The sequence below is a fragment of the Mycteria americana genome, chromosome 2, assembly GCF_035582795.1.
Source record: "Mycteria americana isolate JAX WOST 10 ecotype Jacksonville Zoo and Gardens chromosome 2, USCA_MyAme_1.0, whole genome shotgun sequence".
Classification (NCBI taxonomy): Eukaryota; Metazoa; Chordata; class Aves; order Ciconiiformes; family Ciconiidae; genus Mycteria; species Mycteria americana.
The window spans coordinates 20,451,297-20,478,048 of record NC_134366.1 but is presented as its reverse complement, the minus strand read 5'-3'; the positions used below and the strand labels follow the sequence as shown (position 1 = coordinate 20,478,048).

Here is a 26,752-nt window from a genome sequence, read left to right as displayed (position 1 = left end):
TCTCTATCTCTACATGTATTTCTGACTGGCATTTTGTTATGACATGAATAAAGCACATTTCTATCATCTTGCTTAAGAAACTAGTTCTATTCAGTTCAATAATTTAAAGAAGGTCATGTAATCATGGATACAGTGAATTTGACTGCTTTTAGAAACAGACACACTAGTATACTATGTAGACTATTAATACTCATAATTTTAAGCACTTAAGCATCTAATATTCCTTTTAAATAATTTCACTTTTTTTAAAGAATTGCTAAGGGGTTTTCATGTTCTCTTCTGAGAGAAGCATCTGAAAGTCAATTTATCCTTTGCTATTTGCAGAGACTTGTTTAGAGAATTGAAAAGAGATACTTCAGGATGCTTTTCACTGAAAATTGTTCTTTATTAACCTTATGTGAATTGATGGTTAAAATGGAAAGCTCATTATTTTTGTAACTTCGGTATCTTTTCTGTAATTACCTATAGCAACCAGAACAGTATCTTATTCTTCACTAGCCTTTACTTAAATGCAATTTTTTTTCCACCTGAATATCTTCTGGCGCTACGTTGGCCCCTGGATCCCTGTCATTTTCTGTCATAAATAATTGTATCGTATAGGCCTTCATGTTCACATTACATTAGATATCAGACTTTCAAACAATAATCCCAGTTGAGTGACATATATTTCTCGTAAAGATGTTACCTGTGCTCACAAACTGGGTATAGAATTCTCCATCCCTTAAGCAGTCTGATAATCTGCCCACTGAGGTTGAGGTATTATGCTTAAAAGGTAGCAAGACAAATTAAACTCTTACCGGTTAGGCAGCTGGTGGGGTTCGTAACTTTAGAAACCCATTCATTTCTCATGTAAGGCATTTTGGTCTCCCCATTTATTTTAGTACTGGATGAATCAGGCTTACACTGGCCTTGCTAACCACTGAGACAATACTACTTCAGTTCATATGCAGATGGTTGCAATGGCAGCCACATAATTTTTTTCTTTTTTATATTGCAGCTGGCTTTAACAGTGAAGCCGGCATGCTTTTCACAAATACTTGTTACTGCATGCATTTGAAAACAAAAAACTCAGAAAATTTGAATAAGTTAAATATTTCAAAAAATAAACAATAATATAAAATGCATGTAAATAAGCATAATTTATATTGTAGAGAAATGGGAGACTCCATATATGTCTGCAGCAAGCCATTGACACTAAGAAACTCTCCCATTGAAACAATCTTCCATTATGCAAATGTAAATGCTGACTCTTGGATATATAAAGATCTTACCCTGTACGTCACAAAATCGACAAAAATGCTATCATTATTAAGTACAGAACATATTTAAACATTTATGTTTAGAAAAAAAAAAGAAGTTACATACCAAAGTTGAAGGCAAATATAACCCAGCTCTGAATCCCTTCATCTCTCTTGTATTATTTTCAACACAAACAGGACAAGCCACCTGTAAGTAACACGCTAGTCACAAACAACACATTTCCAGAAAGTGTAGCTTAAGACATGTAAGCTGATCAGTGAGAAATCAACATTAACAAAAGATTTTAAAAAGTAGGTAACATTTTGTTGACTCTAATTGAATATGGAATTGCCATCACTGTATAATCATTCTTAAATCAGGGGATTACGTTTTAACTTGACTGTACCTGAATTGTAAATCTTTTACATTGAGAGTTGAATATATTTGCAACTAAATTTGATATGTGACTTCCATCAGGAAAAAAAAATCATTGGAAGGTACTATTTAAATGCAACTCTGTGTTTGAACATTCATTATGCTAGTGATGGTAAACTCAAAATGTGTTCAATTTGACAAGCTCCACCCTTGTTCATTCTCCCTGAAATTCTTACCATGCTGTCAGAACAGCATGAAAGGGGACAAAACACTTACAACTCTGTATGAAGAAAATAAAAGTAATTCTTCTGTTTAAGACCAACTGCCATGCAATAAACGAATTTTAAACATTTACACCTGCCAATTCTGTTCTGCCAAAATAATTTTCTTAAATTCCTCCAAGCACGGTGTATTGCGTGTCTGATCTGCAAGAACACAACCTAACATGAGTTAGAGACAACACGAAGTTGTGCTAATCCAGGTCCATCCACAGGGGGGTTGACTGAAGACCTTTCTGAAATCTAGAGGATTTAAATTAAATCCCAAAGGCCTCTGAGTTACTAAGGAGCCTCCTCCCCTGATCCAGGGAGTAAGCAGTCTGTGCTAGTCCTGCACCTGGACTAGAATGTATCTTCCCCTATTTAACTGCCCTAGAAAAAAGGACCAAAATGTCACTCTCGCCTGCTGTACCCACTTGCATAAGAGGAGGATAGGTGGCTTTTTGGTGGCGGCTGCCCTTGGTGTGTTAAGACATACAATGTGAGTAGCCCACAGAGCGAGTAATATACCAAACCTTACAGTTCCTGATCTCTCTGCCTTCCGTCGGGTGGATAGAAGGGGCAACCTACAGCACAGGTCTGAATTCACAAACTGACCGAAAAAGTTATCATTATGGTTTGTTATACACTGCAGACGGATGTTATGTTTACCTAGTGATGTGTGTCAGCAAAGGCACAACTTACGTGTTATTTGTACACACAAATTATGTACACAAGATAGTACCGCATGATTCAGAAGAAGGTTAAGATATTGCAATCAATACTCTCCAGCACAACTTGAAAATAGTCAGTTACAAAAAATGTACTTTTTTGTATCTTTTTCGGGCCTCAGAGAAAATAATTAAGCAAACACTATTGATCAGCAAAATTAGAACAAATAACCAGTAAGCATTCAGCAATCCATGGGACACATATACATTAAAATGCAATTAATTGCATTAATGCATTAAATGTATGAGTAAAGTAACAGACCTTAGGCAGTGGAAAAATCTGTGAGGAGTAGAATACACACTTTGAATTTAAAATACCATCCTTTTTCTGTCTGTAAACTTACTATAACCACAGAGTGCTGATATTTTATCTAATCTTTGAAAATTGCTACCTAATTTCTCAAGGTCCAGTTCATGAGGTAATCTGAACAGCTGTAAAATTTTTCCTCTTTCTTTACAAATAAAGGTATTACACTGCAGAAACAGAACTTTTAATGAAGGGAAGCAAAAAAACTTGAAAAAGATGAAAAATTGTATCAGGTGATAAGAATTTTTCTCAAATAAGAATATGTAGTTTGGATTATTTTCCCTTGAATTTGTGAGGAAAGAGTGATAAGTGGCAATGAAATATAGCCTCTTCTGCCTCAAAATCACCAGAGTTCAGCTGCAGTTCAGTAACAACTAAAAGACAGCTCTGACTGATAGTCGTGTTGGGTCCTATGACTCAAATCATTGATATGTATGAAGATTTTAAAGTAAAAAACCCCTGTATTCACAAAAACCATTTTACATTAACTAGCACCTTTCATGGCAATTATACCAGAATGGACAAAGTTATTAGAAATCTTGGAGTTCTGTGCCCCGTTTGTGTCTGGTTACAAACCCAGAAGTTCATAGGCATTTTAGCTACAAACAGTAAATTAAGAAAGAAGTAAAGGAAAACGTAAATGGATTTAATTGTTATGAAGAATGAAAGAGAACTGACATTAGAAGTACCAACTAAACACATTTACTTCAATGCTCTCTAGATATTTTTCAGGCACTTCGTTCACCAGGCCACACAGGCTTTGATGATTTCATAAGACACATAGAAGATACTTTGGCCACAAGAGGGCTCACGTTTTGTCGTTATTTTTTAAAAAATATGAGTATAATAAAATTATAACAATGTACAGGCTAAATTAAAGAAAGATATCTGCTGCCCAGATAGTCACACTGTCATGAAAAAATAATTTGCATGGTTCTTTAACAAACTGTCAGAAAAAAATGAAGCAAAAATAAAGATGTTCCTATAGTCTATTCAGATCTCACCATGAATTGGCTTTTCATCAAAATGAATCTGTTTCTATGATGTTACAACAATTAGCTATATATAAAACGACAAATTCATCTCTTATTTAAGCAAATCATTTTAATGGTCTCTCTTAAAAAAATCCTCCAGTACCTACCTATTTAGGTAACACAGCGTATACTCATTAAAGTAGACCTGGTAAGAATAATAGAACTTTATTTTTCTACAGAGACTTGCCTTATTACTAAAAACACCGATACCACTGTCATTATATTATCCACATAGTCTATTCTCACCATTTTCAGATGAGAAGATAACTCAGGGCCTATGTCAGTGAATACTGAACTTAATGAGAAACTATCCATTGACCTTAGAGATATTGTATCAAACTAAACAAGCTTGAAGTACAATACAGAGAGTTTGCTGTGCGATGGATGTACCTTCCTTACAGTTCACCATTTGGAGGACAAGAATTACTGCATTTCCACATCTTTGATTGGTGTTGTGGAGATAAAAAAATACAGGAAAAGAACTGTCTGAAATACGGTAGAATGTGCAGGTGGTGGGAAATTTTGTTCTTTAAAATTTGGTATCAGTCCAGATGGATTTGAAATAAACTTGAAATTCTGAAAAAAAAAAAAGTCTTGGAAAAAATGAAATATGATGTTTACAAGAGTAAATAGAGTCCACAGGACTCCATAAATTCGAAATTAAAGTTTGTCTGATTCACCCCTATAACAGTAGCAAAGATACCACCAAGAACATACTGAAGTCATTTGGCATCTGCTAGGGCTCTCCTATCCTGCCATTCCAGGCAGCACTCACATACAACCTACCTTTGGCTGTAAACCCTACAGTTTCCACATCTTGTCCCAGAGCTTTCAGACTCCAGTTCCTAGGTTCATAGTAGGGACTCTGGAAGCTCTGACAACCCTCATTAGAATGGATGCTACCGAGGTTTTCCACCCTATTTGCATGCTGTTGAGTTCAGTCTTAGTAAATTCTGCATGCTTCTTCAGACAATAAAGATGCTGAGTGCACTGCATAAGATATGCACTACTGAACTGTTTTGCTGCAGGGAGAAAATCATAGACCTAAGACATGCCACACAACTTGTTGTCCACACTGATCAGTACTAGTGACCTCCAGAGTGGACTGGTTGCATTCATACTGGGCCAGGTAGGGTCCCATGGGGCACATGTGTGATTTTAGCTATTCTTAGTCTGTAGTTTTCTACCTAAAATAGCACTGGGCTATGTCATGGCCTATGAGAGAGGTGTTTTTATAGCATGGTGCCAAACACATATGTTGCATGTTCTGAGATGTGGCCTGGTGTTATGTGGGCATGCCATCTCATCTGTATGGCCTATGGGGAACAAACTAGCACCATAACTGCTCTAGGATTTTGTCTTGAGGAATTGGTTGCTCTGTTCCAAAAAAGAATATGAGTGAAGCAATAGAGACACGCTGAGGCTGATAGAGAACCAAGACCCAAGGACAAATGTGAGTGTCCACACCATTAAAAATTATTTGTCAGTATAGATGTAGTCCTAGCACATCTGGCTGTCCAAGTGCTACTTGCTCAAGAAACATCATCAGGCTTTTCCAATGGGCAAGATTTATACTAGGACCAGCTTTAGACTAAGGGAATTCATAATTTTTCCAAGGTTTTCAATCTCAGTCACAGCTTCATGGCAAATCGGAAAGCTATGTCCTGAGTAGTTGTGCTGGAGTTGTGTGACCTAGAAGCACTACAGTTCTCAGCCTGTCTCTATGACCCTGAGCAGAGCTCGATGAGAGCCTCTGTGTTCTTCTGCTAGAAGTTCATTACATTTGATGATTAGAGGGAACTTGTGGGTTTCGACAACCAGCATTTTTCAGCCAAAATGTTTCAGAATATAGAGAAGGAGGATGAAGATTCTAGAGAAGATGGATAGAGCAGAGGAGAAAACTGGCTGAGGAAAAAAGTATGCATAAAGGAGAACTGTGACCACACGAAAACCAGAAGAAAGCACTGTGATTCTGGGGTAGAGAAAGTGTAGTGACAGAAAATGGTCAAGTATGACACAAGGGAGATGAAAAAGAATTCTGGGAAGGAGGAGCATTAGGAAAGAAGACAAAGAGAAAGACATAGGCTAAAAAAAGAGTATTAACAGCTTAAAATCTCATTCAAGACTGCTATAAGAAAGACATTAAAGAAAAAGGTAGTCTAACAGCACACAAAACAAGTTTCGTTTTTAAGAACTGAGTACTATTAACACAATCGTACAAAATTACCTGTCTGAAGTGTTTATCATTGTTACAAGCAGGTTAACAGTATATTGTTCAGTCCATTAATATTTAATTCCAGTCTTTTAAACCTAGCTATTACATCCTCAGATGCTACTGACTAGGTAACAGAATAATGCATGTAACTACCTTAATTTTCACAAATATAATCTGCAAAATCTATAGGCCTGAAGTATTTTATCAATGCAATCCATGCAGTAATACTAAACCTGTTCTGTAGAATCTGGAATTTCTTTTTCCATATTGTATTGCTTTGCTCAGCTTCCTTTCTAAGATAGAAAGAAAAAGTGTAAAGAGAAGTTAAGTCAACACGGAGGCTTCTTAAATGTCTTCAAAGCACATCTTAAAAATTTTGGCCACTACCTTTCTGTGGTTTGCCCTTCTTGACCTTTTTGTTTCTTCAGTTTCTCAGTTTCAGCTTGCTGCTCAGGTACTACATATGTTATCTGAACGTAAGTAAAACAGTGCTTATTTTCTTTGCCAGCTATGCAAAAACAAATACAAAATTTTGCTCGTATACAGTGCTATTCTTGGGACAAGTTTTCTTGTTTGGGCTGTTAGATATTTCCAGTATCTCGTCAAAAACGGAAAGGTTTTGTAACCTAAGCCAGTAGTTCAAAGTCAGCTCCTTTTTTTTCTTTGTTTCTAAAGATTGCGACAGGCAACATTGTGGCAACTGTAATAAAACCAGCACTGTGGATAATTAAATGCAATCTTGTCCTATGTATATGTGTCTGAACCTCATCTTACTGCTATCAATGGTGAAATTGCCATTGCCTTAAACGGACGAGGACTCAAGGCCTATCATCACAAATTCCCCATGGCAAGAACAGTAGTCTGTGGAAAGTACGTGGTCAAGCGACTAGAACGAAGAATTGAACTCCTGACTCAGGCCTAACTCTGATTTTCATGGTTATGTCTATACTTGTGGTCCAGGAACGCTTCCTAATCTTTGCTTCTGTGTGGATGCCCCGACTCAAATCAGTCCCATGTTAAGTGTAAGAGCTAGGAAAACCCAGGTACACAGGCTAGAAGGGAGCTGTGGCACATTGCCAGCCTGGGTGATTGGATGGAAGTGCCGATGCAGGTGCCCACGGAGCATCCACGCCATACAAAGACACAGCCTGTGCGACTTTGGATCTGCGCTCTCCTTTCTGGGAAGCTGATTCCTATTTCTCTCAGAGAAATGTCATGAGAAATTCTGTAAGGTCCTGGGATAAAGCTGCCACATAAATGTCTACTACTACCATTACTTTAGCAACTAAAATGTTAAAAGACACAGTAGTTCTGTGAGATACATAGACATTAAAAGGCCTGTATATAAATATATATAAAATATATACCTCAAAGTTTTAGCATGTAATAATTAAAAGATCACCTTGTCAGTAAGTTCTTTCTTCTGTTTTGTAAGATATTTCTGTTTCATAGGATGTTCCTTTTCCAATTCTCTTTTCTCCTCTGGCATTATCATTTCAGTTTCACTTTGCTTTGGCAGATTGGTCATTACAACTTCTTTTTCTTCTACTTGCAGTGCTGAAAACTGACAAATAAAGTCTAATGAGCACACAAACCTGTTTTAGTTTCCTGTAATACTTTTATCATTCAGGAAAAGAGACACCATTGACTAGGCATGCCATATCAGAAATCTGAAAGAAATTAAGCAACCTCAAATCTTCCATTCTCTCTCAGGAGGGTGTCATATATATTACTTCTCCAACTGTAAATTATATTCTACACAGCACAGAGCAAATCTGAAAAAAACAAAGATGAGATGCTTGTTCAGTCTTCTCCCCAGCCATCTCCTCCTGCTTCTTCACATCTCACACAAATACATACTCCCTCCCCCAAGAGACATTGCATTCCTATTACATTTCCACAGGTCTCCACACAGACACACTGGACATGAACCTGGTAATTCAAATACGTTATCCACCTGTCTGTTTGAACAGAACTTCCAAGCTTTTGGTAGTGTTTTGTATTAAACCTTAGCCCTATCCAGATCAAGTAATCATTTTGTTTTTTCAGCTGCAGATACATTCCACTTTCTCTCAAATCCACACGTTGGTAGCTATGTGGCTAGTTCAGACGTGTAAACACCAGAGTTAAAGAATAGATAGTATTGCAGATACATTTCAGTATTAGGCCTTTTTAAATAAAGAAAAGTCATTCTATCTACATACTGTGAAGGCCGCAAATGAAATTCACTGTAAATATTAATTATTACTAAATGACTGCAAAACCAATTGCATGGTCAAATTCTCCTTCTACACATGGATTTTATACTGGTGTAACACCCTAGATTTCAGTTGCAATATAGCTGGGTAAATGGAGAGTTTGCAAAAGAAGATTCAGGCCCATTGCAGCTACACACAAAATGGGCTAGATCTCAAGCCGTGGGATAATGGTGCAAAGCAGCTCTAAAGCCACAAGATTTGATGCCCAGCTGCTTGAAATATAAGCATAATAGGGCTTCTGTAACCCGTATTGATACCCTCACTAACTGCTGCGACACGGCAGGGTAGACAAGACCATGTGTAAAGACTTTCCACAATCTGAAGATCCCCAGCTCTTGGGATGGTCCCATGACGAAGCGGTGGCACTTCCAAACTCCAGTTCAGTATGGCAGTCAAAAAGAAATTAATGACAGTCACACTTGTGCTTCCTGTAACATTTGCTATGAAAAGATTGTAAAACCCCCCACTTTAAAACTAATGCTAACAGCAGCTACTTTCTAGGCTTCAACCATATAAATTCTCTCCATCACATTTTTCCAGCTCACTCCTTTTCCTCATTGCAAACCATTACCATGTTTCTCATTAGATCACTTTAATCCCTTCTGTGCTTTGATATTCTTTCTACTTTGTTTTTATTTACTCCTCTGAAATGACTGTCATCACGTGCATCTCTCAAAACTACGTTCTTCCTGGCTGAAAAGAAGAGCAAATCTCTTTTCAAATGTGGAAAGCAACCATAAACTGGATTAAAATTCAACTTTTGAAGACAAGTGAGACTCCTGTCCCTTTTTAAGAGCACCTCCAGCTGATTGAAGCGTGTTCTTAATAGGGAAGGAGTCTGGATCAATCTCTTGATCCGAAAAGTCCTTGCTATTTAAACTGTATTTCATATTCTTCAGCTTTAAAACTCAGGCAGGCCTAATTAATATTTTATTCAGATTTATATATAAAATTGTTAAGAAACACTAAACACTAATGTAAGAACAATTAGCGCATTAGTGCATTGAAATTTTCGCTTTTCAAAAGTTGGAAATGTACAATTCTAAGTATTTATTACTGTCACTCATTCAACTCACTGCAGAACGATGGACTAAATTTTATACCCTCTTTAAGTTGACTGAAGCTAATGAAACAAACTGCTGCCTCCTATTGATCTATGCAATGAAACCTGGGTGAAGGGCTAAGCAACTATTGCTTTCTTCCTTCCATTCAATATAAGGTCTCATGTGCCTTCGTTTTTTTACCTTAATGTTGTTCAGAGTAGGGCACCAGGACACCCCATAACCATAATCCTACTGAATATTTGCCACTGTGAGCTTCAGCTCTCAACAACCACCCTTGGTACATATGCATGGTCTTTGGACTGCCTCAACACATGACCATCTGTCATGATTGCATGGTGCCTCTCCACAACTGGGTCGGATCCTTGCCTGAGGGCATTAGGTTCCAGACAATGCTGGTTTAGATGAACAGTTTGGTTAACACTACAAGGGCCATCTGTTCTACAGGAAATCCTTTCTCTGTGTCATTAATGAAGTGTTCCCAGCACATAACTATATATTTGTCTCCTTATATAAGCTTTTATGTAATAGGAATTATGAGGGCATGTTATTTGCAAATGAATAGCTTGCAAAAATACCAAATTTCATTACATAAGTTTGCTTGATACACCTCTTAGTACAGATGAAAACTAACCACATTTTTGGCAGAGGAAGTTATTCTTAGGTAGTGTTTCAGCATGGTTACAATACCTCAGTACCTCAGGCAACGTGAAAGAACTGAACCTTGATCTAAACCTTGCAAATAAGGTTTATTGCCTCCTGGAAATCAAAATATGAATCCTATTGAACAGGATTCCAAAATTTAACTTTGGTAAGGAAGTTGAGCTCCTCTGTAGCCTAAGTTAGGATGTTGCATATTAGCAAGGTTATTATAAGAACTGTATTTCAGGGAAGACCTTTGATATATTTCAGATATGTAACCAAATACATAATTAATTTTTAGCAAATTAAGCATGGCCAGAATCTAATAACTAAAGTTTTTCATGTTCACTAAGCTTTTCATCCACTGTTCAAACACACTTAGCTTTCAGACACTGGAACCGTAACTTACTGAGTAGGAAAGAGCATTCTGCAACTCGTCTTTTGGTAACATCTGCCCCTCCTCCCAATCTCATTTTCATCTTAAAAGGTGAAAGTTTGAAATACAACATAGCCTATTTATCTCAGTACAAAAAGCTACTTACAGCTATATTGCTAAAAATGATTAACTACTGCATTTCAAAATATGATTAGATTTCACCCTGGACAAGACTCCTAATTGCCTAAAACTAATCACTGTTGGCTCAACAGCCATGGAGGCCTGGAGGTGGATGAAGATACAATGGGTTCATAGACTTGCTCAGGGGGCTTGATGGATTCTCACTTTATGCCTAATCTAGAAGTGTGTCGTAAATATCAGACACAGTGACCTGACTAAGAATCTTCCATTTTGGGGAATTTCAGGAGTACTCTTTCCTCTTTCGTAAGCCCTGAAATTACAATTACTTGAGCCATTTAAAAAAAAAATCTAGAACCTTAAGATTTATGTGCAAGCCAAAGGTTACCATCCCCTTTTTTGGATATATTTATAGCTTCCACTACTTGCAATACAAGTGGCATCAAAATGGTTTTATGGTCTTCTAAGATCATATAGAAAATTCACTCCTGTTAGTCTACTTAGGTTCAGAAAGATTGGGCAAACCTGAATGAGCCTCAACAGTATTAATAGGACAGATTTAAACCCTAATAAATATTTTTCCCATTAATTATGGTATTATTATAATACCATATACAATGATTTTACAATAACAAGGAGTAAACCTTGAAGAATATAAATAGTAATGAAGAAAACCATTCAGTCTGTCCTAAATATTAGGAATTAAGGGATGAATTTAGGGATATTAGAAAACAGAATGAAACCAAGAAATGGAAGTACAAATGAGAGACAGGAGGATATGAAACAGATTTCAGGGGAACTGTGGCAATCCTATTACCTGTCACACTCTTTCTACTCTACTGTTGTACTCTTCCCATCATGATATTACTTGGATATGAATTATTTGCTCTAAATTAAGAAAATAATGAGAAACATTCAATAAGAAAAACCTCCCCATTGATGGGACTAGCTAGAATGATCTATGGTTGGATTTGACGATCTTAAAGGTCTTTTCCAACCTAAGTGATTCTATGATCCCATGATTCTAATATACTTTTCCATCTCTGGAAAAGTATATTCTAATATACTTTTCCATCTTCTTCTTGCGTATGTATCGTGTTTTATCAACAGTGCAATATGCAGTCATCAGCTGAAACAGAGTATAAACATATAACCTATTATTTTCAAAATCTTCAAAATGGATTTTCCAGTGTAAATATAATCCCTATCTAGATACATAAAAATTTCTAGAGGTGAATGCAGGTGTCCCCTGCTCTATCTACAAAACAAAATTACACAACCAAACCTGCTACAGTACAAACACCAAGCAAAATATCAGCTAACGCCGTATGTGTACTTAATAGTAATTGAATAGTAATTGAAAAGTAATTGAACTTTACTGAATGTGCTATTGTGTGTTCCTTCAAACCAACATTCAAAAATTAAAAAACTATACAGCAGAACCTTACCAATATCATTTAGCGTTTTACTCATTAACAGCAGATTGTATCTTGAAAGCACCTCAGGCCATGCCAAAGTCTGCGTGGTTTCTGCGAGGCACCGTCCTCCCAGGACTGGAGAGCTGGGGGCAGGACGTCAGGTTAGGCCTGGACACCCCCGCACCCCCTTGTGATGGCCAGGCAGGAGCGGTCAGGTCTCGGCATTTATCCCCTTGTTTAAGAGACCGAAGGGAATAAATGCGCTTTGCTCTTTTTAGAAGGGTGTGTGGAGGAGGAGGATTCATGTACTCTCTTGCAGGATCAATACAGTATGGATCAATATCAAGACAAAGCCATACAGCTCTGATAAATGAATTTTTAGTTCACCAGGTTAAAATCCTATTCTCTCTGATGTGTTTTAAAGCACAATAGCAATTATGAAGGTTGTAGGCACTAGAAAGAACAACAGTATGAGTACTAGTAAAACTATAACAGAGCTATGGTTATTACGGATGGGATATTCTTAGAAATTCAGCTAACAGGAAAAAAGATTGTGAAATAGCAGCAGTAAATTGGTCAAAAAATATTATACAGCCAAGGATGACGACAGATAGAAAAGGAGAATCAGGTATTAGAGAAACACAGAAAAATGTTAGCAGTATTTCAAACCCCTCAAAACATTTCTAACAAGAGAAGAACTAGGCCAGGTCATTTTAAAGCTGAAACTGTAATCAAGTGCTCCTTCGGTTCCTCAGGTATATTCAGACAGGTACAGCTTTGGTCCATGAATAGTGGATTTTTGACACATTTATAACAGGAAAATTCACAAAATACTAAAAGATACAAGAGGAAAAAAGCATTTGCAACCACAAAAACCTGATAGAATACTGGAAAAACTGAAACTCTTATTTTATCAAATTGTACTAGAATAAAAGATGAGATCTAAAGAATGATTCATGCACAAATGTTAAGTGCTATTGTTTTATATAAGCTGGAATCTTTTAACTGGATTCTTTTAACTTTTCAGTTTTGTATCTTTCCTTCCCTGCCACTGGCCACATTACCTTTAGGCAAAAGGTCTACTCTTTTCAAACAGACCAGCCCGGCACTGGGAAAGGTTTGCTGGAAAAACTAACAACCCTTCAGTAAGAGTCTAGGCATGCAGAAGCACTTGAATGTAGGCTTTTTGAGTACAGAAATGACGTAACTATTGCCTACAGCTCTTCATCCCCTACACCCCTCAACGTCACAGCTATATGAGCCAAGTTTCTGGTGAAGACCTAATTTTCAACCCCTACATAAACTTCAGGGGGCAGGATGCGCATCTGTGCAAGACCAGGGAAAATTCTGTAGCAAGACATTTCTCATAGTATCGAAGTATCTTTTTTGGTTTTGAACAAAAATCTCCCTCTGCTTGAAAAAGATATTGTCCTTAAAAGGACAGAAAAAGGTTTTGGAGGTAGCATGGAGGCTGATTTTCTGTCAAAATTTTACATTGTTGCTACTGAGCTTGAAATTTTATGTTATTGCTGCCGAGATTTTACTGTATGATTAAAGCACTAGGGCAAGTAGACATCTGGGTAAGTGTCAAAGTAGTACTTAAATGATACTGAATCCATTAAACATGAATATAAATTAAATTCTTCAATAAAGGATATTCCTCTATGTCTATAACACTTCAAGCCGTAAATCTAAGTAACAAATAGATAACTACCAACAGTATACCAATTTTTTGTTTTAATACAATGAAATACCACTTTCAAACATCACACATATTTCAACTAACCTAGATGTGCTCCAGTTCAGTTTATCTCAGCATATGGCTTGTTCTCACCACATGCCATAGATTTCCAAATCTAACTATGATTAATAGGATATGTCAAATAACTGTTGAAGGAAATCCAGCTTCAAAAAGTGAGGCTAATTAATAGATTGATTTAGATACTAACTTCTAAACATTCACTTTTTTTTCCTATTATTTGAAGTTTTAGGAAGATCAGGGATATCAACAACCTTTACTCAAATAAAGGCACTGTGAAACCTAAACTCGATCTAACTTTAAGAATAATAAGACAATTAAAAAATCCTTTGTTCTTATAATGGTTCACTACACTTATTCTGTATTATAAAAATATTCTGCAAAAGTTAAAGAGTGTCCACAAATATATATATATTCATTTTCCCAGCAATTATTTTTCTGAAATGTTTAAAATATAATCCATAGCAAAAGAGAAATCCAAACAGTTTGACTTTCCTCATACCTTTGGTGAATGACTGGATGTAGTAGTAGGTACAGATGACAAATTACATTTTTATTTGATTATGGTCACATTCAGAAACCTCATAGTAGAATGAGTTTTTAAATAGTTCGAGCAACTAATGGAAATTGGTTATAGATTCGTAAATGCTAATCATTCTTACAAGGGAGGAAAGAGCATTTTTTAAAGGAAAACCTTCAAATCCTATTAAAATATTTAAAGATTTTTCCTTATTACTCTTACCTGTTTTTCTACTTAAAGGATTCAAAAGTTGGCAAGTGTGCAGAAGGACTTGCAAGAGTAAGTCTTTGGAAAAGAAGGATGACTTATGTAAAGCAGATCACACTTTTTCTCTTTTTCTCCATAAATCAAAGTGGGTTTGATAATTCAGCATGAAAAAAGGAAAGAATAAATGGAGAGTTACTCCCTAAACATCAAGAATAACACAAAGACATATAATTTTCTTATAAAATGAGTTAGGCCACTGCCACTGGAATCCCCTCCCATGACATTTCAAATGAAACTAGAATTTCATGAAGGACAAACGAATTGCTTGAATGAACTGCTTTGTCAAGTTAGTACATTTACTTGACCATGGGCATTTTTTTAAAGTGTTTGGGAGATAGATGGCTATAGGCTTTTGAAAATTACACTAAGCATTAAAACCATTTAAAAATCTAGTTACGTATATATTTGCAGACTCTTCTATGCCGCAATAACATTTCTTGTTTTGCAATAATCTGTACTTTCATCTCAAGAGAATTCAATGTTTTCTTAACAACCTGAAACAGCCTTTGGGTGCTGACAGTTACAATGCAGTAAGATCACTTTATATATATTTATCTGTTTGTCAGATTTCCTTCAGCTGTATATATTTATGATGCATACACTATTGTTCCTTGAAGGCTGGGGCAAATGAAGTGCATACATTTGCAAGAATAAGCAACCACACCTCATATCAGGTATAAAAACAGAGAGAAACTGGAGGACCTCCACGGCAGTTATTGTGGTCATTTCTCAAGAGCCTCCTAGCAGCACTTAGGACCTAGATACTAGATAGGATTTTCCTGCTAGTTACTAACTCAGCTGCCAGCTTTACCCAAATGCCCTAGCAGCGTTTTAAATTCTGCTTCTATTTCCACAGTCCCTTCAGGATCCCATCCTACTTAGTTAATCTTGATGAAGTAGAGGAAACATTTTTCACATGTGGATAAACATGATTCTCAGCTTAAGCGTCAGAAATAAAAGTTTATTCAATACCTGGACTACCTTTTTTTAAACTTGCTGTGTGCAAACCACTGTTCTAGCACAGTAAGCTGTTGGTCTTCTGCAATACTATGGCATGCGCTTAAGATAGAATTTGTGCTGCTTTTGGTCTTGAAATATGTAGGTATTATGTTAAACAGCAAGAATCCCAGTTTTCTGTCCCTGTGCCTCATGGCATTGTATTTTTTGGTACAGCATTGCTGTCTGTGGACAAAACTAGGATTTGGGGTCTAACATTTAAATGTTTTTCAGTATTTTTAGCCAGCTATAAGGTACAATGCTAATAAAGGGATTTCTTCCGCCAGACTCCTACCTTGTCAGTTGAACTGATTTCAGCTGGATAAACCCTGAGCTATGCTTACCCAGTAATTATAGCTGTCAAACATCGTGCCCTGTGATCTGCCATGTTCATTCTCTCTAGATTAAAGGACAAGGAAAAGCGAGGACATGTTTCAGTTTGAAGGGGTAGTGAGTAGAAGGTAAGGACCAAGTCTAGTAGTGATGTTACTTAACTCCATTTGGATTAAATGGAAAAAAAGACTGTTTAGAAGAGTATAGTTGCAATTATAGTAGTTACTAGTGCAGGGTAAGGAAAGTATTTCCTTACTCAGTTAAAACACAAACATAGTTTTAAGAGAAATCAGTGGAAAAAGAAAAACTAGACTAAGACAAATAAAACAGACGTATGACATAAGCAGAGCACTTTGCAATATTAGCTAATAAAATCTATCTATACTTTACTTAGGAAATAAAGATAATGGCATACTTTTTTCTGTGCCACACAAGGACACTTTGCACTTTTGTCTCGGTGTCTTCTTTCTTCTTCTGTTGCTAAAAGGAACCACCAAGAAATATGAGCAAAACAATAGGCATAAACTTTTGGAAAAAGTCTAATATTAACCCAGAATTATAGTTTATTGAAAAATTGTATTAAAATGTGAAAAGAAGAAGTCATCTGTAAATAGCATATTCAAAAAGCATACAACTTTTTGCAGATTTAAAGCTAATTGTATTAGCACTTTGATCTATGACAGTGAAAAACTGTCTTTCAGTTCACCATCTGGGGACGTAATAAATAGAGAGAAAAATACTTACACTTTTTCTTTGAAAACTCAGTTGGATATAAGCTGGGACTGTCAACAACATTAGAAAGTGACAGCGACTCCTTGGCTTGTACTGAGTTGTAACAAAGCCAGCCGTTTCTGTGTTATGCTCAGCATTGCTCATAAATTACTCAAATGAGGGGAAAGCAAAAATATTGTTTAGAGACAATGAAATGAAACTGAATATTGACAGAATCATTAAAGATGACAAAAGGGGAACATTTAATCAATTGACATTTTCCCCCCTAAGATTTGTTCCAGGATTTTACTATCAATTCAATTTTGAGTACTTTGCTAATGATTCTGTTCTGTAATTGTTTATTTTCATCTAACAGTGTTACATTTTCCAGGATTTAAACTATTAGGAAATGTCATTTTATATCACTAACATTTTTATTTATTGTAATAAAGTAAAAATATGCAGAATTGTATGGTAATATAGAAAATACTATGTTTATGCAATAACCTTCATGAAATTGCTTTAAAAACTTGTTAAAACTTAGAGAAGATCTTCTGAGAGCATAAATGCTTTATTCCAATCATATGTCATAGGATTTCTACTTTCAGATTCAACCTTAGTTACAAATTACTTTTTACATTCAGTGTTCATTCCTCTTTCTCTTGAGCACTACGTACTCTGAGAGTGTTTTTATTCTCCTGCTTGTCCATCTTTCATTTCCACATTTGTATGCACTCAGAGTATCAACAAGGAGTCTCAATGAGCAAAGTATTTAAGTTCTCCCTGAGTCTACTCCTTCCTTGCTGTTTCCCAGAGGATAAGCATTCCAATTGCAATCTTATTTCCCATTCACTGTGCATAGTACTGCTCTGACTTATCTGACTTAACTGCATTACTGCTATATTTCTTTTGTGTTTAATACTGATTTGTTTGATAACATGCAATCAAAAGATAAGGCCACAAAAAGTTGCATGTTAAATACTTAGGTATTGCAGATTAGTCAAGGTATCGTCATCACATTTCACAATTAATCGCAATGCATACTCTCTATTTTGGGGCACTAAAAGACCTTAGAACCCACCTCATAAATATGTTCTAGATATTTGGCAACTGTGTGCTCGATTTCAGAACTTGGAGGAGAGGGAAGAGTGAGGCCAAATCTCACTCAACAGCCTTTGCAAAGGTTGGACTCCTAGGTACTCATTTGTTTTGAACTCAGACTGTTACTACATCTGCGCAAAAAAGGTTTTCCCCATTCATCCAAAAAGATCCCCTTAGCTGAAGCATTTCTAGGTAAAAATTGGAACTAACTCTGGGATAATAATAATACTAAAGAAATAAACACATGTCTAACAATCAATTTTAAAAAATAATTTTATTTTGAAAACTTATTTTTCTCCTGAATTAATAAAAGCTTTCTAGTGTCTAGATTTTTTTGCATACATTAAGGATATATCAAACCTGACTACTTAAGCTTTGATGTTAAACGTCCCGCTGGGATTTCTAGAACTATCACAGCTCAATTTGTGACTTAAAATGATGTTTCTAGGTGCCTCAGCTACAATCCAGAAGTCTGTCTAAGCTGTTTTCGTGTTACATACCAGTTCAGAAACAGGCTGTGAAGCCAAATCAGCCCTCAGTTATATCATCTTACCATAATGCCTTCAAATGCTTTTGGTAAATATACAAATCAGACTGTAATTTTTAGCATTAGCCAGCATTCTCAGCTGGTACATTCATATCCCAAAAGATTTTCCTTGAAAGAGCAAAGTCTATACCCTGGCCTAAATTCAGACAATCAAATTTTAAAATCTTTTATTTATAATTTCCCAGTTCCAATACAGTCCTGCTTACATCTTCAGGTTAAAGAAATTTTCTTAAAATGTGATGAGAATTATAAACCATTTTCATTATGAAGGTGCTTATTAAAGTTTATTTAATAGGCAACTTATTTTGTAGGGTTTTTTTTAACCTTCACAAACTGATTTGAAAGACCTACTCTATAACATTATATTTTGTTTTTTCTCCAATTTAAAAAAAATGCAGTCCTACAGTACTTACCCAGACGCACTGAAACTGAAAACTAAGTGCTGCAGGATTGGCCCCCTATTAAAAAAGCCCAAGACACATGGTGCTGAGATTAACAAAACAAAGTAAAGCAGCTATGACTTGGCACAAAGTTTGACAAGCTGCAGAAAAGCAAATGTTTAAATAACTGAAGTGGTACTGATTTTCTATTCACAACCTTTTCTCTTCTAAACAGTATCATATTCTTTTCCAGCACATTTAGATTGCAAGTCAAGCTGTGTTTTATTTTTTATTATAATAAACCCAGTCAGTTTACTGTAACAAAGACGTACTAGTGGTGATCAGTGTGAAAGCCAGTACAAAATCAGGCTAGGAAAAAAAAAAAAGTCAAACGGTAAAATAAAGGACCAGCCGTCTGGAAAGTTCCTGGATCATGTAAAAAGAAAATAAAAGGCAGTGTTCTTATGAGACTAATGCAGAATACAAAAATATTTTAAGACAAAACTGTATCATTGCCTATGACATTTGTAAACAGCAGCAGCAAATCCTTTCAAATAATGTTGCATTTATTAAATATTTTCCAAGTCCTCCTAATCAAAATAGTAGCATTTAAAAAAAAAATATTTCTAGTAATATTGTTTACATCTGTTCCTCTCAAAATACAGTAAGAACAAAATTAAACTGTAAAGTATTTTTGCTATCTGTTTTCACAAGTAAAACAACTTCCCTACTTAAAAATAAGTTTATTAAATCTATGGGATATTACAAGGGTTTTGCATATTATATTAGATTTGCAATAAATGGTGGTTTACAAAAAATAATGTACACATAAGTATCTTACCAGATTTTTAACTAATGATCTTTCATTTTCAAGTTCTGCCTTTATTTGTTCTTGAGTTTCAATCAACTAAAACATAAACATGTGAGAATCAATGTTGGATTTCATACTACAAACAGGCAGAATTCTCTAAAAATCCTTTCTAAATACAGTCTCCCTGATCCAGAGACTACATGTGGACATACACATGTTTTTGTATCATAACTGGTAATAGATAGACATTTTCACTTCTAGTTAGATACTTTTATGTGGGGTATAATAATGTCACAAGAGTCACACATATGAAGTTTTTCTGACATAAGCAGAGTAGTGTGATGTCACAAGAGGTAGGAAGATGACGAAAACATTAGAAATGGAGACTTCAATGACTTAAACTCTCAGAAAAGTGGGTATTTGTGGAAACCTGTTGCAGTCAAACAGCAGTGGCAGTTTGGCAACTGCAGGGGCAATTCCACTGTTCTGCTGTAAATTTGTAGGAAGATCAGCAGACGTCTACATCATCTGCAGCAAGTTCTAACGTATCCTCGCGAGACAAACATTGTCAGGCAAATTACACATCTAGACTCACTGCGGACAAAGGATTGTGCCTAAAGAGCAATTTAAGCAGAATTCTTCAAGAATTCTTCAGAAATTCCAGAATCAAACTCCCTTAAACAGTTACATTGCATGGCAAAGCTTCCTTGGCTCTGCTGGGTTCGAGCTGCCTGGGACTTCCGTCAGAGCTACTGTCACTTGGGACTTGCAAGTTAAACATCTATATTTCTCAGTGTCACGAGGAGTAGAGTTTGTTGCTTACCGTATTTGCATTTAGAACATATTTAAAACCAGACAATGTTGAGAACAACGCTGACATTAATTTTCTTTCATAAAAATGGAGAAACGCTCCCCTTCAGCATAATAATCTAGAAGCTAGAATGCTCAGCCACAAATCAGGGCGACCGACATTGTATGCTGCTGGGAGTTTTATGGGGCTTGATTACAATATCCCAAAGTCATGGAAAAGTAGCCTAACTACCCCTCTATGATGAGAATAAGCCACCAGTTCTGTTCAAGCTGTGCCATTGGACACAAAGAATATGAAATTCATGAGACTAGATACAGAATACTCATGCACCAGCTTGACGACATACCAAAGCTGTGACTGCATGAGAAAGGGACAACCTTGTGTTTTGACTTGCTAGATCATTTATGCATTTTACATTAGACCATGAATTACAAGAAAACAATAAACACCCCCTCCCAAGCAAAAATACTCAGCAAAAGTCCGAAGAAAGAAAGAACAAATCTATAGAAAAGTCCCTTCCTCTATGCTGAGTATCCTAACATGTAGCCTAGAGATTATGGCTCTTCTGTGCTTGCTCTCCCTGTACCCAACTTTAAAGAGAGTATTTTCCCACCACAACACAGTGTAAACGAGCAGCGAAGACATTGGTATGTGGAGCTACAGGTTCAAAGGTCCTCAAGTTCAGCAATGATCAGAACCCTGGGCAAGTGCTCTAGTCCTTATGAAAAACTCAGTCCTTGCCTTCTCTTATGATGCTTCGAGAGAAATTGGAGAGGCAATTGCCCACAGCCAGTGCACAGCTTGGCTGCCTGCCCACAGGATGAAGATCCAGACTCCAAGTCCCATCTACAAGAAATCGATCAGTAATTTCTAGTTAGTCCAGGTAAGAGGCAGTGCTTCCAATGTGTTTTATCATCATTTAGTACTGATTGTGGCTGCTTTGAATCCCGTTTTTGTGTTAACTTTTCCTTATACAGTGTATATTGGATACTGGTGTCTGTATCAACTTTACGACCTCCATTTCTGGAGTGAAATCTCCAACTGCTGGGCACTACAGCAGGTGCCTTCACGGCCAGCTCCTCTTTTTAAAGATCAAAGCTTTTTAACCAAAGAAGAATTTATGCACGTTCTGGCTATCGAGACAACATCTTGCAATGGGATATGCAAAGGAGGGTGGAAAAAAAGTCAGAAACTTCAATCAACGTAGTTAATCTTTTAGAATTGTAGTTTTTCTTTCAGGAATGGAAATATAATTAGATTCATTATCAGAATTATAACGGGAAGAGAAGGATTGCTCCAAAGATTTCTCACAGCACTTCAGTTTTACAGTTTAGCTCACTTGACAGACTGCGCGGTGACTGTGAGGGGCTACCTGTCCGGGTAGCTGTACCGGAGGCAGTTTGGGAGGAAGGCGTGTGATCCATTTTTACACAAATGTAGCGCTTCCATATCACGTGAGAGGTATACAGAAAGGAGTTCCTATGCTGCTGCTCAAATCCACAGACTGAGGTCATATCTGTGGAAGATACTAGACATAAGATAATGTCCTCCATTGTATGGAGATGAAGGAAAAGCAAGGAAAATATAGAGTAAGTTTCAGGAAAAATTATTGTGAGTGAAAGGATGAAAAAAATGTACTATTAAAAATATTCTTTGGACTTTGCAAACGAATTAAGAAGAAATGTTCAGTACAGGAACAGATGACTGGCCCTTCCTTTCCACCATAATGAGACTTCAAACTGAAGCGGGATTCCTGAGCACTGTCAGACCTAGATAGAGAAAGAGAAAATCTAACAGAAGACACATCCCTTCTTTGATAGACTAGTGCACTAGACAGATAAATTAATATTCCACTTCTGATTTTGGATTTCATGTACAGAATCTTAATGAACTTAAGGAACCTTTCAATGTTCCTGTAAAGATAAGTAGGTATCACTATTTTCAGAGTGGGAAACTTGGTCATAGAAGAGATATTCATCTAAGGTCATAAGGAAAGGCAATGAAAGGGATGATTTTTAGAAATCCAGTGCCACAGTCCTCACATTTTTTTCTTTTAATATGAATTTGCACGAGAATTTAGTAATCATGGAATTAGCATATACAAATATCACTATGTCCCTTATATTTCAGAACAAAGAAGTGAGTTATCTACAAAACATTTTGGAAATGTTTCACAGAAGGAATTTTTGTTATAGGAAAAAGTTCTGTGCCTATTTCTTAATTTTCAGAATGACATCGTAGAAAAAAGTAATTTGAGAACCATCACAAGATAGGAAGCCCACTGGAAAGATATCTAGATGTAATACTGGGAAAACATGGAGAGCTGTCAACCTTTTATTGAGATCACTTATTAATTAATAAACATTGGCGTTAGAAAGTTTTTTTAAAGAGTTGACTTTTATACCTTGTTCGGCTATTGTTTTGCTCAGATGGCATATAAATAATAATTCACATACACTAACAGTTCTATCCAGGAATAGTGGAATATTTAACAAGTCACAGGTTACAAAACCCAACCATTTTCTTTTTTGAAGTTACTAGCTATTCACCTATACAAATCTTCTTTCCCTGCCTTCAAAAGCTTATTGAATGTGTTACTTCTTTTATTAAAGCATTTGATCATTTTACTGTAGTTTATTGAGGTTCAGAATTTTCACTGTGTTTTAACAACATTATGAAATATGACAGGATGAGAAAATCAAATCACGATATTCATTTAAAGGAATACCAACTCATTATTACTCTACAGTGAGTTATACTGCCATAAACCAAAATGTAACATAATTCAAGTTAAAGTCAGCTTTCTAACATTATTTGGACTATACACTGCCAACAGTCCAAGGTCGTTACTGTCCTGCCAAGAGTGTAGCTTACAAAAGTAAAAATTACAGCACCTTTTGAACAGTTTGCTCATCAGCTTCCATTTTTGATCACATTCTTTGAACTTGCTTATCTGAAAACAGGAGGGGAAAGAGAAAAGCCATGAAATTACATGCCTACATTAATGTAGTCAAAATGTTTACTTCAGGTCAGTCTCTGAACCCAGTGGAATGCACCGGGGATGAGAGTCCTGGAAGAACTGTGACCTTCACCACCGCCCTTGACATTCACAGCCTTCTTCCCGCTGTTCAGCCGGCTGGACAGATAGAGATGAAGAAGTAAGTTCAAGAGCCAAGTGTGACTGAGTGCCTACAGCTTTTCATTAATACTAATTCTGGACATCCTTGCTGTTAGTCACAGCCAATACAAAGTGTTTTAGCAGGTGGTTCTTTATTGCTCATACAAAACTACCAAAAGATAAGAAGCACCGTTGCATCAGATGATAAACAGGAATCGGGAATATTGTCTGTGTCAAATTCATCTTGCCACTATTAAAGGTGATACTGGGTTTAATCTACATGGACATAACAAAGCTAAACAGCCAAATTCTACTCTACTGCTGTAGATGCTAGTCCTCCATTAAATATTTCAATCTGGCAATATACAAGAAATAACCTGCAGCTAAAGACTGTACGTTGTATTTATCAGGGAACAAACCCTCCTTTTAAGAACTATAATAAAGCACAGGTCCCAAAAGCAGTGATGGCTTATTTGATAGAAACTGATTCTCTTAGAAACTTCCACAGAAACACAAAACTAATTATATGAAGAAATGCAAATTCAAGTATTTTGCAGAAGTTCAAAAACTAGAGAGAGAGTAGGTTTTAATACAGTTCCCTTAAGATAAAATAGCAGATGATCATTTAAAAATATAACTATCTACATACGACACTTTTCTATTTCAGTAACTTTACAGCATGTATCTGTCACAAAATATGAACTCTAGCCACATTGCTAGGCAATATTAGAAGTCTCAAAAGCCACAGCAAATATTCCTTTGTCATAAATTAAAAATATGTAAATATATGCATTAAAATTAGAATAAATATGTATGAATTTCTCTACAAATACATACAAAATTAGCATTCAATACCAGAGAAAGACAACAGTCCAGAAATAAGTCGCCATCCTTCTGTAGCGTGTTAACAGTTAATTCCAACTTCAGTAACATTTCTTACACGCTGCATTTAAAGTAGTCATCTTGACCTAACATCAGTTTAAAGTTTTACCTAATAAATACTTTTCTTTTTCAGAGCGTTTCAGAGCATTTTCAAGACGAGAAATCTCATTGTGCGGTTTAAAACCTCTTCTTTGAAATCCTCATTCTCTTTTGCAAGCATTTTGTTTTCATGGTCATCATCTTCAAAGACAACCTGAAAGATTGCAATGCCTTGAATTTATAAGTAAGGACTCAGGGATTTAAATATGCCGCACTGGTGTAATATTATACAACACAGTATCATATAATTTCTGAATTCTATTACAGAGGCATAATACGAGTAGAAAAAAGTCGAGACTCTAAATAGGTCCCCGCTAGAAGAAAGGCTGCAGTACATTATATACAAAGACCATAACACATGGGGACATTTTATTGACAGGAATAATGCATATCATACTGTTTGTGTGCCCTCATCATTCAGGTCAATTTATTATGGAGGCTGTGTCCAGGAAGGCAGCTGGGGCCTATCCACCCACACTTCCCCCCGTGTTTATGAAGCGCTGTCCGTAACTAGGCAGGCAGGAGAGACTGTGGACAGGCAACACCAGGGGGTTGCAAAGTGCATGGCTAAGGAGGGGGGCTTGTTGCCTTTGTGCCATTTCTCAGTGACAGTGCTGCCAGTGTCATGAGGAGCACATCACATGTCAAGGCGGTGAAGTTTTCAGGCTGGGAGCCGCATGGAGTCCATCAGGCCTTCTGATATCAACACGGTTGGTTTTCTACTTGGTGTCGGAGCCACCCAGAGGCAATTCATATTCTGAACATTAACATGGCTTTGCATGCCTGTCACACATAGACCGTGCAGGGGTTTAATGCTATTGAAGACTACGGTTTAAATCTCTATGCAAACAGTGATTACCTTGTAAGAAGGTTCCAGGATAACATGCAACAAAAGACTTTAAAGTTATAGTTTTAGTAAAGCAAACTCATTTACATTTTTATTATGCGTGTCCTTTGTTTAAATCTTGCCACATCCATTATGGAAAAGACTTCTTATGCAACTGAAGCTTATTGGGACAGCTACTCTTTTTTTCTTGTTGGTTTCAAAGCTATTGAAAACATTTGAATATATTGTCTTATGGCTGTCTAGATTTTACTGCCACATATTTCTTTTAAAATTATAGAAAAGCTTTCAGAGCTGGCACAGATCTTTCTAGTAATACCAGAATATTAACTAACTCCTGAAACCATTTAAAATATTAACACAAAAGAGAAGACTCAGACAGCAGTTGCTTCACTTACTAAAGAAAATTCAGGATATTATTTGCTTTGCTTGGTAAAAATATGAACTCTTTCAAAAAACTACTTCAAAATAAAAATGTTAAACAAAATTCCAAGGTTTTCAAATGGCATAGCAACTTAAACTATAATATATTTATGGGTAAAATTTAGTCTATAACTATTTGTTTTTTCTCAAAAAAGGCATTTTTGAGCTCCAATTTACCAGAACAGATTAGCAATATACATACAGTTTTGGCCACAAAGTTTTCACTGATTTTATAAGAAATCATGTAAATAAAATGCCAAGTGCTTTGGAAAGGAATTAATTTTAGTTTGTGGTTCCCCTTCCTTTACTGAAGAAACAGTAGCAGTTTACAAAAAGACCGAGTATGAGTAACAAAAATGTTACTTTTAATAATGTAAATTTTTAATAAATTCTAATAAAATACTTCAACAGTATTTCATTTTAGACAGTCTTTACGCAGCAACAGCTCTAAAATGAATCTTCTGAGATAATTATTAGATTTCATGTTGTTATTGAAAACTTTTACCAAATCCCGTAGACAGAGGAGCACGCTCTAGGGAAAACAGTAGCATTAGGAAATATTTAAGGCAACATTTAAGGCAATATTTAAGTAATTAGCTAACACGCTGCTCTGGCAGTGGTCAACTCTAAACCACTGCAAAACGAACTCAGAATTTCAAAAGCCCTTTTAAGTAACTGTTACAGCTCTTAATAGGCTTAAGTATTCGTTCCTTTGCTCTGGCTGTATTTGAGCATCAACAGCTGATGCGCAAAGAAGAACCTTCACATAAAATAAACAAAAAGTTTTTAATGAATCCTGTGACTAAGTTTTAAGTGGCATCTCAAATATAAGTGCAATCATAATCTTTTACTGTTTCAAGGGTATAAAAACCACACAAGCCATTTTCTCCCCAAACTTGCACTTTGCACGTTGCTCAGCTAACCTTTAGCTCTAGCTCCACCATCTGCTAAAACCAAGAACTGCACGTAATTAACTATTCAGGCTCCTGCTGCAATGAGGACACTCATTAGCAAAATGAACAAAGGGACAATTTTCTGTAGCTACAGTCATCTGTTACACTTTGAGTGGCAGGTTTTGTAGCAATGTTCTCTCTACCAT

General features: G+C 36.2%; 1 protein-coding gene across 1 annotated transcript in view; it reads right to left on the bottom strand.

The window, feature by feature from the left end:
* The window catches only part of C2H10orf67 (chromosome 2 C10orf67 homolog), a gene marked incomplete at its 5' end in the record, with an annotated part of 46,990 nt that overhangs the window by 4,530 nt on the left and 15,708 nt on the right, over nucleotides 1-26,752 (bottom strand). Inside the window, 8 exon segments of the mRNA XM_075495419.1 lie at nucleotides 1,366-1,446; nucleotides 6,546-6,628; nucleotides 7,561-7,722; nucleotides 7,848-7,933; nucleotides 16,342-16,406; nucleotides 19,507-19,572; nucleotides 24,397-24,471; nucleotides 24,474-24,540. Coding sequence (XP_075351534.1) covers nucleotides 19,565-19,572; nucleotides 24,397-24,471; nucleotides 24,474-24,540 — 150 coding nt within the window.